Source organism: Zootoca vivipara, chromosome 12 (genome assembly GCF_963506605.1).
Source record: "Zootoca vivipara chromosome 12, rZooViv1.1, whole genome shotgun sequence".
NCBI classification, from domain to species: Eukaryota; Metazoa; Chordata; class Lepidosauria; order Squamata; family Lacertidae; genus Zootoca; species Zootoca vivipara.
The window spans coordinates 34,252,233-34,270,347 of record NC_083287.1 but is presented as its reverse complement, the minus strand read 5'-3'; the positions used below and the strand labels follow the sequence as shown (position 1 = coordinate 34,270,347).

The following is an 18,115-nucleotide window of genomic DNA, read 5'->3' as shown; positions in this document are numbered from 1 at the left end:
CCACCCAGGCAGCGCGCAGAGCCGGCCTCCGAGGGGAGGGAGCCTCCTCGCTGGTTGGTGGCGCCTCCGCCTCCGCTTCCCGGCACGGGCGGCCCTTCAGGCCAACGAGAGAGCCGAGGCCGGCCTCGGGAGCTGCTGGTAGGCCCTGCTGGGCAGAGGCGGGAAACTGCGAGCGACAGCTAGCTCGATGGCCGACTCGCGGAAACACTGAGCGGCTCCCGTCCCCGTCCCCGGCGCCATGGGCCCCGCCACGTTGGGGTGAGCAGGAGGCGGCGGCGGCAAGTCGGGCGCGAGGCGGCGGCGGGTGAGGGTGGGGGGAGGCGGCTCGCGCGGCGGGAACGCACATTTCAAACGCCAACCGTCCTTCGGCGGGGGAGGGGGGAGGAGGCGGAGGCGCGGAAAGGGGGCGCAGGGGAAGCGGGCGCTGGACACCAGGCGCTGCCCCCCAGGCGGGGAGGGGAGAAGGCAACGCGAGGGGAAATAACCAGGGTGAGGTTTTGGGGGAGAGGCTGTAAGACTCGGGGTCTCCGCCCACCACCTTTAAAGAGCTTTTCGGGTTGTTGTTCTTTTAAAATGTGGTTGTAATTTCTGTGCGCTGCTCTTTTTGCCTCGCAGGTCGTAACCGTTAGAGGCGAGATGGGTAAGATGTGACTTCCCAGGAAAATGAAACCAAGTGGTTTGAAGAGCAGCAGCAAAGGACAGCTCCCCTGTAAGTTGACAGGACTTTCCTTTAGTCCGCTAAGGAGTGTGCTTTAATAATAATAATAATAATAAAATAATAATAATAAATAGTTTATTTTATACTCCGGCCATCTGGCTGGGTTTCCCCAGCCACTCTGGGTGGCTCCCAGCAGAATTTTAAAAAACACGATAAAACAGGAAACATTAAAAACTTTCCTACACAGGGCTGCCTTCTAAAACAGGGATTTCTTCTAAAAACCTTCAGCCCCTTCACAGATTTGTTCCAGAAAGGAGGTTCTGACAAAAAAAGAGAGTTGTTTCTTCTCCCTGCCAACCCCTGCCCCACGCAACACAAAAGAAAAGAAAAAAAAGATGATAAAGCTCTTTGGCAGAATCTCAGTTCAAATCTGCTCCCATTTTCTTTGGAAATCTAGAGAGGCAAAATTTTCTTGGAGGAGGAGATTGATGAGATCTAGATATCTTTTGTATTTTTATAATTTGACCGGGAGTGGGGGGGCTTAGCTAGGAAGCCTGAGATTGAGCCATGCTTGATTTCTGCTTGAATCCAAGTGCTGTAGCTTTGGAAGAAGCAAGAACTTTTTGGAGTGTTAATACTGTGAACCCTTCTATTGTTGTCTCAGGTTGTATATATGTGTAAATAAACCAGATTGGGGTGGTTTCCTACAGTATCTTAATGTGCTATGTTTGATTTTACTTAACTTGTGTTTCACTTACTCTAAATGTGTGTATAACTGCTTTGCACTGCAAGCTGTTGTGGGCTTTTTGAGAATTATGCTAAACATTATGCTTATTGTTCAAAAGGTAAGCAGCTAGTTTGCTTGTAAAGTTGTAGTTTGCCTGGCATAGAGATTGGACTTTTTGTTTCCTGTACTGCTGGGGTATAAAAACTCATCCTATAGCCAGTTTTTTAAAAATGCTCTAATGAGGAACTTATTCAAGACTTTTGAAGGTTTGGGATCTGTAAGTGAAAGTAAAACTGACTGCATATGTGTTTGTGTAAGAGTGTTGTCCTATATTTTAACTCTGATATGAAACACATCCACTTGAAACCAAATCTTATTTCAGTGGGATGTGTTCTTGGCTTAGGACTGCAATCCTAGTAAATTTACTTCGAATGTCTTTCTCTGAAATCACTAAGATATGTTCATAAGTTGTTGGCATCCATCTGTCTCGAGAAACAATGGAGTGCGCTTCTGGGGATTAAGTCAAACCACTGCGATAGCAGGCAAAGTGACCTCCCTGGGGCGCAAGCCTGAGCAGTTTGTATGGAGCTCCTGGGCTGCCCAGAACAAGACCCCTCATGACCTCATTCCTTGTCCAAGGAAAAGCAGAGCAATATGTTTGGCACCAGCTGGGCTGCAGGAGTTGCCAGAAGTAGGTGCCATCCAACTGTCTTGTGGATTTTTGTTGGGTTTACTCCTTAGCCTTTTCTCCTCCCAAATATATGCCACAAGGCAGTGGAGGTTTAGGATCAGAGTTTTCCATGTCCCATCTACCCCATGTATAAGTAGACATATAAAATTAGGAGGCTCACTTCCAGTTGAGATCATTGTGCAACATTCACTTGTAAAGGATGTAGGGCCTGTTCAGCTGCTCTCTCAAACACAAATACAGTGGTGCCTCGCTAGACGAATTTAATTCGTTCCACGGGTCTTTTCTTATTATGAAAAAATTCGTCTAGCGAATCCCATAGGAATGCATTGATTTTTTTTGATTTTTTTTTGCCCATAGGAATGCATTAATTGAATTTCAATGCATTCCTATGGGAAACCGCGATTCACTAGATGAAAATGAATTCGTCTAGCGAGGCAACCTCCGCTAGAAAAAACCTTTCGTTAAGCGAAAATTTTGTTAAGCAGGGCATTCGTTAAGCGAGGCACCACTGTACAGTGTCTTGTTTAAGAGTAGCTCCTCCTGGACCAGATAGTATCACATATATTTGAACGCAATATCTACATGTACTCAAGAGCCAGATGCCAGTAGCAGATTGACTTCTGCATCTGAAGCCCTGTCAACTCAGGCTGGTCAGGGTACAATGTGGTGATGGAGTTTCTCTCTTCTTTTTGTTGCTGTAATAGCTCCAGGCTGGCATAGCTGAGAAACCCAAATTGAGCCTTTCTTTGAAGAATGGGCAAGCTTAGGGTCCATCAGATCCATGGCTGGCCTATCCCCATAGCTTCTCATTTTGCGATTCTACTCTGGCTATTGCCAGTTAGGCATTAACTCTTCAACAATTTCCACTGCCTTGTCAAAGGCCTCTGGCAATGGAGCACCCTTCTGCCATCAGAACATAGCAGATGGAGATGTTCACTATATCCTAGGACTGTACTATCAGGTTCTACCAGTTCAGTCACTGCATTATAAATAATATTATGAAGGAGGGGTATGTGCTGTTGATCTGACCTTGTGTGGTGAGGAGAGGGATTGTATAGTCTTGACAAGTTCAAATATACTTTTATTTATATATTAGAAATATGGCTTTACTTATCCAGGATGATTTGCCCACAAACCCTTCTAAAACCTCTTTTTAAAAAACCCCTAGGGTTATCAAATTCTCTTTTCTTTTTATTATAGGTGATATGCAAGGAAGAACAGAAAGTACCAAACCTCCCCTGAAAAATGTGAAGAAAGATTCCACAAAATCAGATAAACTAAAATGCAAACCACTTACTGGGAAGGTGTTTTACCTTGATATTCCATCCAATGTCCTCTCTGAGAAAATAGCAAAAGATCTTAAAGAACTGGGAGGGGTAAGTCTGTTTCTGTTTTTTTTTTAATCTGAAAAATTAGGTCCTCCTGCAAGAGGGGAGCCTTCAAAATCAGTCTATATGCCTAGAAGCTTCCCAAGCTTCCAGCCCTAATAATTAGTAATTCACTCTTGAATGTATGTGTGTAGTCTCACCAACTATGTAATAATATACTGTACCGGTAAATGAAGATTACACATAAAATGTTTGTGAATTGGAAACAATCAATGTATAAAGGAGCGGTCATATAACTATTGTTGGTTGCATAACAGACTGTTATGAAGATCATAATTTCTAAAGTCCTTAACTTACAAAGTGCTTTATAATCCTGGCTCATTTTTGCTTCAGTATTAAGTTGAGTTGGACCAAACTTCTCAACTTTCCTCCCAAGTCCTCATTTCTTTCTTCATGCTTACTATCCATAGTTTCACCATTCACCCTGAAGATTAGGCATGAAGCCTTTTCCCTTTGATTGTTCTTTCCTCCTTTCAATCTCAAATTCAGTCTGTTGTCAGAAATACAACTCTCCTTTTATGCTCCTTCACCTTTGTTTGTGCCCTGCTCATATCTCACCTGGATTACTGCAGACTTCTCTGGTCCTCTGATGCCTTGCCTTCATATTCTAACATCAATATAGTACTCTACTACCAAAATCTGCACCTTTCATCGCTTTGAGCAGTTCACCCTCCGCTTTAATCCTTTACTTACTGTCCTCACATCATGTACAAGCTTCTCCTCATTTTTAGAACTCTTTGTGGCCTTCCTCCTCCTTAACTTTGTATGTTTATTTCCCAACACATTATTCTTATAGTGTCCTTTGTTCAACTAGTTCTATCATCTTGGCTGTCCAAATGTTTTTTGCTGCCTGCTGTGGCTCTGTCCTTTCCCCTTGCGGTTCCCTATACCCATATATATCTCCACCTCCTTTATTTCCTTTTGGTGTTTCAAAACCTGTTTTTTCCAGGAAGCCTTTAAAACAAACTCTCTACCCCAGTCCCTATACCTTACTGTAATTAAGCTAAAGTACTGATAATAAAGTCGGGATGGCGCTGTGGGTTAAACCACAGAGCCTAGGGCTTGCCGATCAGAAGGTCGGCAGTTCAAATCCCCATGACGGGGTGACTCCCATTGCTCGGTCTCTGCTCCTGCCAAACTAGCAGTTTGAAAGGACGTCAAAGTGCAAGTAGATAAATAGGTACCGCTCCAGCAGGAAGGTAAACGGCATTTCTGTGTGCTGCTCTGGTTCACCAGAAGCAGCTTAGTCATGCTGGCCACATGACCTGGAAGCTGTACGCCGGCTTCCTCGGCCAATAGAGCGAGATGAGCGCCGCAACCCCCGGAGTCGGTCACGACTGGACCTAATGGTCAGGGGTCCCTTTACCTTTACTGATAATAAAAATAACCACATACTCCTCCCTTACCTGTTAGTGCCTCCATTTCACCCCCTTACTCTATTATTTCTGGTGTCTGTTTTAGATCATAATCCTCTTGCAACAGGAACCTGTCATACCTATTATTTGTAAAACACCATGTACATGAATTGCACTTAAATTAATAATAATAATTTATTGTAGCTTTTATTATCTTCACAATTCCCTGTAAAATAAATCGTAGTTAACTATTGGTGGTGCTTGTATGAATCCCTGGAGTCTCTTTCAGAATAATAATTGTTTTAATGACGTTCTGGGGCCAGTTTGGTACATTGGATACAGTGCTGGATACCATTAGTTCCCCCTTCTCATAATAAGCCAAGAGAGCTTGCAAGTGGCTGATTTATTTATCTCTGTGAAACACTCCTGAATCTAAACCCAGTTCTATTTGATAAAATTCTATTAACTTTCATGTGCTTAATCATATGAATTAGTGGACTGGCCTTTTTCCAGGTGTAAAAAACCTATTGTGATCATGCACCATCCTTTCGGCTGTGTCTTTTCAGACACAGCTTACAGCAGTGTGGATTGTGCTCTGGGGAAAGCACTCAGCTTTGTGCGAAGGGGGAATTGTATGTTAAACTGGTAATGAAGTGCTACAATGTTTGGTAAGGTTTATACCAAGTTCTGAAAGAATACTTTTTTATTTATATATAGAAAGTGGAAGGATTCCTGAGCAAAGATATTAGCTATTTGATCTCTAATAAAAAGGAAGCAAAATTCGCTCAAACTCTTGGACAAATATCTCCAGTCCCGAGCCCAGACTCTGTATATAATGGTGGAAACAGTTCGCCTCATCCAAGCAGCAGAAGAGACAGGCATGATGGAAGTTCATTCAAGCTAGTGGACACAGTAAGTCCCATTCCTGCCTCCTTCCCTGTAGATGTTGCCTCAAGCAAAGAATGGCTTGATGAAAATGATATAGGTTATGGAACCATTAACCTGTTCTAATTTGTGTTAAGTCAGGATGTAGTTTTTAAAATACACAACCATGAAGTCTGTTGCTTTACTTAAGTCTACTTTTTTAAATATATAAATAGGAATGTTTCAGAAATTTTATCCAGAATATTTACATTAGTAATAATACACTGTCTTTTCAAACAGCTCATTACCCAAACAAACTGCAGCAATAGTGGGCATATTTGTGCTGAACCTTTTTATATTCATTACTTAAGAATGTTATATTAATGGCTCGACCTAGGTTTAGATGAATAGACCAAAAAAATCCACAAATGCAGAGAAGAATGTGATGTAGCTACTTATTTCATAGAATCGTGAAATTGAAAGATTTAAATCCCCTACCAATTCTGATAATTCAGTACTGCAGCACTCCTTTCATGCAGTTTTATTTATTGAAATATTTATAATCCTCTCATAAGATATATCAAGACAATATATAAATGCAATAAATATGCAATATAAAAGTGCAATCACATCAGTAACTGTACAGTCATACCTCATGTTGCGTTAGGTTCATGTTGCGTCTTTTCGGCTTGCGAATGCAGCAAACCCGCAAGAGTGGATTTCTGAGTTTTGCTGCATGCGCAGAAGCGTTCTGCGCGCTTCGCCTTATGCCTTAAACATTTCATTATGCAAGACTTCTAGTGATGAACACAAATGTTCTGTATTTTCTTTCTTTCTTATAAATAGGTACGCATGAGTAGAGGAAAATCTTTAGTTGAAAAAGCAATAAAAGAGCAGGTATGTATAATAAGGTGACTCCAAGCTGGCAGGAGTAGGATTCCTGGTAGCATCATTGCTGTTGCTTACCAAGGCAGGGCAGTGGTGAGGTCAGGGTTGCTTGAACGCAACAGCAGGAGTGCTGGATTGGCTTAGCTGGTGTGCCTGCATTGCCTTTACTTCTCTAGCACTCTGTCCTGGTTAAACAGCAGCCACTGCTGCTGGGAACTCAGATCTACAGCTGCCCTGCACTGTCTGCTTCTATGTGTTTTCTTACTTGCAACTCTCTGAAATGTTTTCAAAAAGTAAAGCATTCTGACTCTAAAAGTTGTGAAATGGGTTTTTCAGCGATGCAACTTTTGTAATATCCATTTTGGCTAATTTTGCTTATGCAGCTTTAATGGGTCTTTGCACAGTGTGAAAATGTGCATGCAACACTCCCAAGTGATGCTGGCATATTCATACACATGAATATAAAAATATTTTAGTTAATGGAAGTATTATAAATATGTGTCTTTCAGGAATTAATCCCCTCTGGTAGTATTTTGTCCAATGCCTTGAGTTGGGGAGTGAAAATACTTCATGTTGATGGTAAGTATTTTTTCAAGGAATTTTCAATTTTTTTAGAATAAGATAATTTCAAATACAGTGGTGCCTTGCAAGACAAATTCGTTTTGCGAAAAATTCGTCTTGCAAATCCCATAAGAATGCATTGAAAAAAATATTTTTGCCCATAGGAACGCATTAATTGAATTTCAATGCATTCCTGTGGGAAACCGCGATTCGCTAGACGAATTTTTCACAAAACGAATTCGTCTTGCGAGGCAACCTCCGATCGCAAAATCCATTCGTCTAGCGAAAAATTTGTCTAGCAGGGCATTCATCCAGCAAGGTACCACTGTAATAATTTTGATAATCTTTTCTTCCTGATAATAGATATTAAGAAGTATATTGAGCAGAAGAAAAAAGATATCTCTCTGATCAAGAAATCAAGCACTGAAATCAAATATGCGGTAAGTCTACACCTTCCTAATTCCAGAGAAAAAATAATAACAGGTTAGATATAATAAAACCAACACCTTAAATATTTAAGGTAGATCTTTAAAAATATATACTTTATGGATTATAGACAAATTATTATCATCAGCTAAGTAGCATAATGGTTTACTCATTTGTGTATTGTACCAGAAAATTTTGGGTTTCCACTTGGTTTTGTTATGATCATGGTCCAGGAGAGGAGGAGGGTGAGCACCTTATCCTGAAATGAGAGCAATGAATGGGCCTTAGTGGTGGAGGAAGAGAAGAAAACCTAGTTGCCCTTGTGAAGGAAGGAGTCTGGTAGTATCTATAACCTGGAGAGACAGCTTTCCCTCCCCCAACTTTGCTAGCCTATTAGTGATCAACATTTTGTTTGGGGGGGGTGGTGGATCTGGAAATGCATAATGCAATCCTATGAATATTTCTATTAAGATGTAAATCCCACTGAGTTCAGTAGAACTTACATATTATAGGATTGCCAACTGATTTCTTCCATCTGTTGGAATACTATTTAACATGCATGTTTGACTTTACTAAACAAAACTAAAGCTTGCCATGTTAATTTTACATACTATGTGAATATATCAGATGTTTTGACCAATAGGCAAAGTATCTGAACTATTTGATTAATTAAAAAGTTCACTAAAGCACTTATTGTGATTTAAATATTATATTAAATGAATTCTTTCTTTTTAAAAAAATAGTTATTTGAAAATACTTTAAGGAATTACAACTCAGTAGCACAAATTCCTCTTACCTTGTTTACATTAAAAAAAACAACAACTAGAAACTGTTAACAAACTAAATTTAGCATGCCCAAGAAACTGAATATTAGAGAACTATATTTCTGCTGCTGTGCTCAAAGACTCAGGTAGCAAGTGATGTGAAAAGCCCAGGAGAGTAGACTCTACTGGGTTAGTTAGGCAAATACTGTAGTATAATATATTAAGTAGCCAACTTGTTTCTGTATTGTTAAGGGGATCATTTGATTGCTGAATAGCTAGCTACAGGTAGGAAGGAGAGAGACTTGCTTTTTTCGTTTTGCTTCTTTTTGAAAAAAATATGCAGGGAAGAGAATTCTTTTAACCTCGTTGCACACATTCCCCCTAGCTGTAGGCCTTTCTATGTTCTGCTTATGTCTTTTAAAATCTCTTAGAACTACATACATAACTATAAAAGTAGACAAGATGTGACTTGTCTTAAAGTACAGTTCATCAGTTTTGTAAAAAAAACAAACCTATACTTCCCGTTGATTGGTTGGTTGCTAGTCCACTGCTCTGGTCTCCTACATCACAAAATCAACTATAAAACATGCACATTTGAATAAATCGAATGAATAAACTATAATAATAATTTCTTTTTAACAGGAAAAAGAGTCAATTGATCAGAAAACAAAAAGTAAGTATTCAAGACATGAATAAGACTTGTTATTTTACAAAATATAAAAATATTGATTGTTTAAAAAGAAACATCTTGATCGTTTATTCTAGGCAAGGTTATTAATCTACAGAATAGCATAATTTTCCATAAGCTATTTGTTACTTGTGTCAGAAATAGGAATGTTCATATAATCTGGTAATAATAAAGTTTTTTAAAACATTCTTTTGAACAGATAAACTGAAAAATCCTTTTCTGAAGGTAGAAGACAGAAGACGGTAAGTGTTATTTTCAAATGAATTGATATTCTATTCAACACATGTCCTCCAAACCATCTGCTTTCTTCTTGGAGGTTGATGACAACATTTGATGCAATGACAATATAATCTGCTGGAAAACAATGCAAAGCTCTAATATGCTGGAACTATCAATTGGTTTCTTATAGTGCAATTGTAGGAGTTCAATAGGATTTACTCCCAGATAACTGTATATAGGAATGCAGCCTTAATATCAAATGTTTTCAGTAGCATGACATGTATTTAGGCAACAGTCTGTACTTCCAACAGCTTGTAATATTCACAATAGCAAAATACCTTGGATTTATTAGTTTGTTTGTTTTTAATGAAAAGCACTGTTTCTTACTCCTTTTTTCTGTTAGATGTTTTAGAATCCAGGCATGTACACCTTCATAGAAACTGGTACTTTGATCTTTGAAATGTAACCAGCTCTTCAAAAACTTCAACTTTGTCTCTTCTTCTCTAGTAGTTTGACCCAAAATCTGCATTATGCTAAGGAAGCACAAATTTGGTGGCCTTATCTGGCCACACTCCCATGGGTCAGCTTTGAGTAGTGGGCAGAACAACTCTCTTGCCAGTCACCTGGCATCATTACGATATAAGATGATAGACAGGTGGGCTGACTGTTGGGTACTTGACAACCCCTTCATGAAGCACTGTGCAAGCCCTGTGCAGTCAGTTCCTCAGGGATTGACACCATGCATTTCTCATAGTGAACTCTCTCCCCTGCAGCTAATCCAGCTGGAGAGCTGAAGCCTGCTTTTCCTTGGCAGTGCACAATTGGGAGTGCATTTACAGCTGCATTTCTGCTTCCCCCACATCTGACATCATATTCAAAGGGGAAATAACTTCCTGCGCCACTGGCTGGATGTTCCCTACCCGTGGTGCAAAATTTATGTACCGTATATAGATAGAGAAAAACACATTGCCAATTTTTAAATCAAAGTATTTATCATACTGGGTTATTTTTCTACAGGGAGGTGGAGAATGGAGAAGTTGGAGGGCACAGTAGGTGATTTATTGCAAAGCACAAACCTGAGTAAAAGAACAAGTTTATATGTGGCTTGAACCCTATAAAAGGGAGGTACAGAGTTTATATAGCAAAGAATAATAGAGTGTCAACATTGCTATAGCAGTGTGTGGCATACATCACAGATAACACACTGCAAGCAAGAACTACTGAAAAACGATTTTTAAACATATTTATTGCTTTTTTGTATATTCAATAAACCTGAAATAGCTCTTATTTTTTCTCATGTAGACGCTACAGACCTTTTTACTTGCAACTGTCCAGCTTTCCTGTTCTCAACTATTCCAATCCAAAACCTTACAGTCCATTTGAAACAGAAAAGAAGAATATAATTGCTCATAAGCAAATTGAGAATAAACAAAGGTAATTGAAGAGGGATGTGCCAAAATTTGGTAAAGGGCTAAAGAGGATGGAAGCAAGTTTGGATTTTTATACAGAATTCAAGATCAGTTTATAAGCATGCCCTATATTGGGTTAATCTACCGTGCCCAGGTGGCGCTGTGGGCTAAACCACTGAGCCTAGGGCTTGCTGATCAGAAGGTCGGCGGTTCGAATCCCTGTGACGGGGTGAGCTCCCGTTGCTTGGTCCCAGCTCCTGCCAACCTAACAGTTCGAAAGCACATCAAAATGCAAGTAGATAAATAGGAATCACTATAGCGGGAAGGTAAACGGCGTTTCCATGTGCTGCTCTGGTTTGCCAGAAGCGGCTTTGTCATGCTGGCCACATGACCTGGAAGCTATACGCCGGCTCCCTCGGCCAATAATGCGAGATGAGCGTGCAACCCCAGAGTCGGTCACGACTGGACCTAATGGTCAGGGGTCCATTTACCTTTACCTTACCGTGCCTACTAGTTAGTTGTTAGTGAGCCCCCATCACCTTTAGACAAGCTGCTTTGATTTAATGGATTTTTAAAGGCTCAGTTTATATGTTAGCAGTTAGACACTGCTAGTTGAGTCTGGATTCTATAAGTCTGCCTCTGGTTATCACAGCGAAAGAGTGGATGCATGAGTCATTTATACTTGTTTTCTGCTCAAATATCCAGATATGCTAAAGTGGTGAAAAGAAGTTTATAAATTTTATAAATAAAGAAAAACTACCCTGAGAAAAACTACACTGTTAGTTCTGTTTGGGATTGAAGAACCCATGTATGGAGGACAGGAAGCTTGACAAGAAGCTGAGCAGAAAGAGGAAGCAAACCAGGGGACAGTGAGGCCAAAGAAAATATGGTGGCTGAAGAAAGGGTGCAGAGTATGCAGGAATCTGTGAGAACAGGTGGATGAGGGAAGAAGCTTGAGCCAAAAGGCAGGGGAACTAGCTGAAGAAAAGAAGAGATGGGCAGGAGAAAAATCACACTAGCTAGAATCAGAAAGAGAATGTGTGCTCTTTTGCAAAGGTGGCTCAACAGGAATGGAAAGATTGGGAGGTTGTGTTTTCTTATAAGTAGCTAGCTGGGTCATGTCTTCCATACATTGTATAATGCAGGGGGCAGGGAGAGACCTTCCAGTGCTAAATGTTTAGCCACTGAGTATCCATATCTCCCTGTCAAGTTCCACAGGGTTGGTATGTAGTTCAACAGTATATTAAAATCTTTAAATCATTATGACGTTCTAGGGCCATATTTATGCAGCTGGTTACTTTGAATCAAAATGCTGCAAGTAATATTGTGCTATCATAGTTGGATTGAAAGTCCTAGTTCCTATGAAAAAAAGTTATTGTGAATCCCTGAGTTGTGCTCTTGATGATTTTGCTTATAGAATATATGAGTAAGATAATTTTTCTCTTTTTCATGAACAGAAATCCAGCAAATAATGACAAAGGGCCAGTTCAGCTTCCTGCAAAACATAAAAAGAGAAAAGGGTACTGTGAATGTTGTCTGAAGAAGTATGATGACCTTCAAATAGTAAGCATATATTAACTAAATAATTGTGGCTTGTTTACAAGTGATGGATATACCTAAATTACTTCCAGATATTTGAGGAGAGATCGTATTTTTTATTAAACGTTTTTCTCTAAAACAGTATTCATATGTATTTGACCCATTCATAGAAATATTTTAAAGAGCTGATATAAAGGTTGTAATGACATAGGTTCTTTCTCATTTTGGATGAAACTGAATTCCTTCAATATTTTATGAAACACAGCTTATGTTTTGGAAGGGACTAAATCACCAGGTATTAAAACTCCTGTAAAGTAATGTTAAATAAGTTGTACTTCCCATGGGTAGGTTAGTCAATAGCATTGCTACTGTTGCTAAATTAAGCATAGGAGCTTCAACAGGGCTGTGCGTGTGTATATTATATATTCTTATATTTGTTTTAGAATCAGTGGATGCTGTTCTTTTCTAAGGGAAGATTATTATTTTTTTAGACAGGTTATATTAGGATTAGACTTGCACAAAATGAGCAACCCTCCCAAAGGTGCATCAGTAAAACTTAGTACCATCATCTTTTTATTTGTATGCTGCCTTTCCATATTTAAAACCATACTCAAGGCAGTTTTTAACATGAAAGGATTTACATAATCACAAACATAACAAAAGTAGTCATAAATAAAACACATCAAAACGTATACAATCAAACAGCACATTCCACATAAATCATAAACAGGTCTAAAAATAGAAAATATTGATAACAGCAACAAAACACTCCAATAAAAACACCTAAACAACATCCCAATCCAAAAGTCTGTTCAGCAGCCTCAGCTTTGGTAGCTAGAGTCAACCAGGGCCCTGCCATCCCAGGTGAAAAAAGGCTGGCAAAGCAGGGAGTTGGTCTTCCAGAAGTCACAGCCAAGATGTAGCTTTTGTCTCTCTGTTTGTGGGTATTTATTGCATAGACAGCAGCATATGCAGTTAGGGAATATGTGATTTGGCTATAGAGCGAAGTTTCAAGGAAGGCTGTCTCATTTTTAGCAGCTTTGGCTGCCAATGCCCTACAGGTGGATGGGTAGTACAGTTGGATATATTAGAGCAAGAATAGCCAGCATCCTATATTCTTGAGGAGCATATTTTAATCCAGATAGCGAAAGGTCTGCAGACAGGGACTGGTAGCTTCCATAATGAGGTTGGAATGGCCTGTAGATAAGGACTTCCTAGTCATGGAGCATACACAATCAGGCATATCACAGTAAATAAAAATATGTAAGCTTACATGTTACATTTATCTTTTATATATTCTAGTAATGTTTGAAGTCAGTTTCTTATAACTTGAAAACTATTTTGTAGGGTCATCAGGTATCAGAAAAGGATAATTGTAGATTGTGGTTGCATTTAAACAGTCATAATAAACCAATAAATGCTTAATAAGCCAAGCCTTTTGCATAGTTTACTATCCTGGCTTATTCCAAAACTGGTAACCATAGTTCCCTGGTTCAGATAAAAAGGAAAGCTATGGTTAATTAGAGTATTCTTGGTTTGATTACTTGTGCCTCAAAAGTGCTCTCTGTATGCAAAGCAAGAGGCTCACACATATATTGGTTTATTAAGCCAAGATATTATAATCTGAACTGGGTCTTTATGGTGGTTTTAAGACTTCATTCTTGTAAAAAGTATCAATCATTTATATATAAACATTTTATTTAGGAATGCTGTTGATACATTTTCTCCCCCTAATTTCAGCATGTTGAAACTGAGCAACACCAGAACTTTGCTCAAAGTTCTCACTATCAAGTTGTGGATGACATTATTTCCAAGTTTTCTTGTAACTTTGTAGAGTTGAGTACACCAAAAATTAAAAGGTAAACAATTTTATAACTTCTTATTGTCAAATAATTTTTATTTTCATCTAACTTTTCAAAAATAAATGTAGGTTATTTTGTGTACCTTCCTCTCCCCTGCCATGATTCAGAGGTTTCCTCACAAGTCACTATGCTTTCAGAGCTGATTTAGAAAATTAATATAGGTCTTGACCACTGACAGATCCAGTTTTGAAGTGATCAGCAATACAGTAATGACTTTATTTGGTGAGGCTTTCACACTGACTTCAGCTAACCCACTATCTTTTGGCCCCAAAGAGTAAAACAGCCATTCCGATGCTATTGTGTAAAGTAGTTTCTACAGGCACCACAAAAGAATGTGTATTCATCTCTTTTGAAGGCTCTGTCTGTAAAGAACAGGGCTTGGTAGAACCATAAGCAGCATTTTTCACCTACAGATGACGTGCTTTCTGACAATTAGGCAGTACCACCTGGTGAAAGATCTGGATTACTGATACAATAATATGTATAAGAATTGCTATATACTATATAACCTGTTTCTGCAGTTTCCAAAAACTATGCTGACAGCTCATCAGGTCATCTCTCTTACAAGGAATCTAGCTGTATCCTTGGCACTTTTAAAGCTATCTTTAAACCCCTGTGTCTTGCATATGATGGTCTCCAAGTGCTGTGAGAATGAATGCACTGAGAGAAATTTTCTAGCAGTCAGAGGGGAAGTAAAATAATATGGGATGAACTGACATAAAACAAAATACCGTATGTCTGCCTCTCCCTTACTCTCCGCCATCCTCTCAATGGCATCTCCCTGATCTGCCTCCTCCTGGCTTCCATGACTGCCACTTCCTTTTGAACTTGAAAGGCTCCAAAGGAGAGGGCAAAGACTGCTTCGACTCTTCTTAACAATGGGAAGGCAAACACCAGAATCCACCTTTGCACTTGCTTCTTCTGGGCTCTCAGGTCCAAAAGAAATAACTATGTCAAATACATTCTTCTTAGCTTCTTGCTTTGCTGCTCAGTGAGATTCCCAACTGCTCTTAGGCCTCTTCAGGCATTCTAAACAAGTTTAGTACTGTAAGCACATGGAGGTAGGGAGGCAGCGTGGATTAATTTTCTAGTCCTGCCTGGTCTAGCTTGCTTCCCGCCCCTGCATTGCTGTTCCAGTCACTGCCTACAAGTTGGAGGGTGAGCATCTGAAGCACCAGGCCTCCTGTGCTCATGAAGGCTTCCTGTGCATTTTAGAACCTTGATTTTCCAGGGTTCTAAAACGCACAAGGGATCTCCACAAGTACTCAATTTTAGACAGTCACCTGCCAACTCATAGATGACCAGAATGGCAGCACAGTGGAGTGGATGGGTGACACTAACACATGTGTACCCATTTCTACCTTCTCCATCCCATTTTTCCAACTTCCATTTAGAATGCCCAAAGAGGGCTACTGTCTTTGGATTAAGGAGTCCAGGGGGAGACAGAAGTAGAGATTCCAATGATAGGTTCTCTCTCCTCACCCCCCACCCCAGTGATGCTTTGAAGGATCACTAGGCAAAAGACAGGCAGAGCTATACGTATAGATTGACAGTGGCCACCGAGTCAAGAATGCCACTGCCATTGTTAAACACAGAATAGGATTTGGCAGATTATATGTGCATCTTGACATCTCCTTATAGACCAAGAGTGTGTGTACCACATATTTTCTCACTTTGATGGTCTCTAAGCATAACGGTTCCTTTCCTCGGGTCCCCAAATTTGTGCCAGATTGTAAAACCTCATGTAACCATTTCACAACTGGCCCATGTTATTTATGATTTAATACTAGTAAGTAATTTTCATGTCTTATTTGAAAATTCTTTTTGCATTTTGACATGTGTAACTTCCTCGATTTTAGGCGGAAGTGTAGTGTTGGACAATTTGCTCCTCTCATCGGAACAAAAACAGAAGAGCTGAAAGAGCGGTTGAAGAGGCAAGACAGTTCACTGAGGTGGTATTCTAGGAAAAGCATTACAACACAGGTGCTGAATGAAGGTTCTCAACACCTGGAAATGTATCCTAAATCTGCACACAAAAATTCTACCTCAGAATCTTCATGTTCTGTTTATTCCTATCACACCATCTGTTCTTCAGAAGCATCAAGAAAAGTCAGTGGCAATACTGAAAGTGGTAAAATGCCCAAAGCTTCAAATTTATCAGAGATTGCTTTATCAACCAACTTGGTACATCTTCCTCCCCAGAAAGAAAGTAAACAATGCACAAAAAACTTGCCTGAAATTTATGAACACTATGAGCCTATTTCAAGACAGAATTTACAAGGATTATCAACAAATTTAAACTCACTACATGCTCGGATTCCAGGCTCTGAGTTTAGTGAAAGGCAAAACATATCAAAGCCAAAACGAAAATTGAACCATACAGTTCTTCTGCCAGCAAAATGTCTGAAGAAGGTAGACACTCGTTCGGCAATTGACCTTAGGGTGGAGAGCAACTGTTTTCCAAAAGAACTCACAGTCCTTCTAGAGCCAGAAAAGCCATTGATTAGTCCCTCAAACAAAGAGCCCAATGAGTTGACGGACATTAATATACAAAGCTCACCAATAAAACTCAGCAGAAAAGCCATGCATTCCATAGGAAGAAATAAAAGCGGAAATCAGAAACAAAAAATGGAGTTGTGTTTACATCAGACTGATGAACTACCTGTTCCAGAAGAAACAAAAAATGTACAAAGCTCATCAACACAAGCACTGTTGCAGTTATTTCAGACCAGCGAAGCAAATTCTGATTTTGGGGGTTTCTCAAGCATACAAGAGAACAAAGATTCAAATTTAATGAAAGACACATGGGAAGACCAGCATACAGATGCTTTGTGGTCTTTGTTTTCTACCTCTGCCTCTTCGTCACCATTTATTGGATTTTAATGCTGCTTTATTTAAAACGATGAGTTTTGAATAAATGTGGAAACTGAAAGATGATATTTGTGGAATTTTTTTGGTTTCTATAATAAACTATATAGTGATGATTCTTGCATTAAACCCTTATGTTCATATTATTACAAGTTGTGTATGTATATAAAAAGGCATGGAGTGGATGACACTGTAACACATGCTTGCCTTTCTAAAGGAGTTTACACTTGGAAGTGTTGGCCAGTCCTTATTCTTTAGAAATGGCAAATACATTTCTTACTGTGACAACAATGAAATTCTATGCATTAGGGGTAGACAATATTTTTTTTAACTGAAGGTCACATTCCCTCTAGGTTAATCTTGTCAGGGCCCACATACTGGGGGTGGGTAGGGCAAGGTCAAATTGGAACCAAAGGGGCAGCAGATAGCAAGGAGCTGACATCTCCACTACCTGCTGTTTTCACCAGCTGGGCTGTACCCCTGTACACCATCAAAAAGCCCCCCTTTTCTGCTGCCCTGTGAGTAAGAGCAGTAAGCTGGGCTCCCCAAACTTGGCCCTCCAGATGTTTTCAGACTACAACTCCCATCATCCCTAGCCAACAGGACCAGTGGTCAGGGATGGTGGGAATTGTAGTCCCAAAACATCTGTAGGACCGAGTTTGGGGATGCCTGGCTTACATGCTGTGGCAAGTAACAAGATTCTAGGAGACCCTATTCTGTAAGGTCAATAAGTTGTTGCTGCATTACAGTTACTTACAGGAAGGATGAGTTGCCATGGATGTTTCCCAAGGTCCACTAAGACCTCTTTTAAAAAACCCTAAAAGCTGAGCAGCTCATTTGTATCCAAGCTGGTCATTCTAAGAGCCTTGCAAATTTAATATACAGTGGTACCTTGGTTTATGAACCTAATCCGTTCTGGAAGTCCATTCTTAAACCAAGGCATGCTTTCCCATAGCAGCAGAGTACTCAGTTTACAAATGGAACACACTCAACAGGAAGCGAAACATGTTCTTATTCCAAGGCAAAGTTCACAAACCAAAACACCTTCCGGGTTTGCAGCATTCTTAATCCAGGTTGTTTATAAACTTCGGTAAGCTGTTCTTAAACCAAGGTACCACTGTTGTATTCCCCTTCCCATTCCTTTTGCATTAAGTCTTAGATTGTAAGCCTGAAGATGGGTTCTGTTATTTTTACTGACTTATAAGCCA

The 18,115-nt window shown here is 39.8% G+C and overlaps 1 protein-coding gene across 2 annotated transcripts; it reads left to right on the top strand.

Moving 5' to 3' along the window:
• The first annotated feature begins 53 nt into the window (after window positions 1–53).
• Window positions 54–17,429, top strand: DBF4 (DBF4 zinc finger). 2 transcript variants are annotated; one of them, XM_035129733.2, is made up of 13 exons: window positions 54–258; window positions 616–709; window positions 3,277–3,452; window positions 5,537–5,731; window positions 6,530–6,580; window positions 7,081–7,150; window positions 7,496–7,572; window positions 8,965–8,995; window positions 9,210–9,252; window positions 10,532–10,663; window positions 12,096–12,201; window positions 13,918–14,036; window positions 15,899–17,429. In XM_035129733.2, exons 2-13 carry the CDS (start codon window positions 664–666, stop codon window positions 16,920–16,922), a joined length of 2,070 nt encoding a protein of 689 aa, XP_034985624.2. In that variant the 5' UTR covers window positions 54–258; window positions 616–663; the 3' UTR covers window positions 16,923–17,429. The 2 variants fall into 2 exon arrangements, with proteins under 2 accessions (XP_034985624.2, XP_060136765.1); XM_060280782.1 differs by lacking the exon at window positions 54–258 and adding an exon at window positions 470–489.
• Window positions 17,430–18,115: the final 686 nt, after the last annotated feature.

Coding starts and splice junctions, on each gene's coding strand:
- DBF4 (XM_035129733.2), top strand. CDS start 664: ATGAAACCAAGTGGTTTGAAGAGCAGCAGCAAAGGACAGCTCCCCT. Junction 710..3,276: donor CAGCAAAGGACAGCTCCCCT/GTAAGTTGACAG, acceptor TTTTTATTATAG/GTGATATGCAAGGAAGAACA. Junction 5,732..6,529: donor CATTCAAGCTAGTGGACACA/GTAAGTCCCATT, acceptor TCTTATAAATAG/GTACGCATGAGTAGAGGAAA.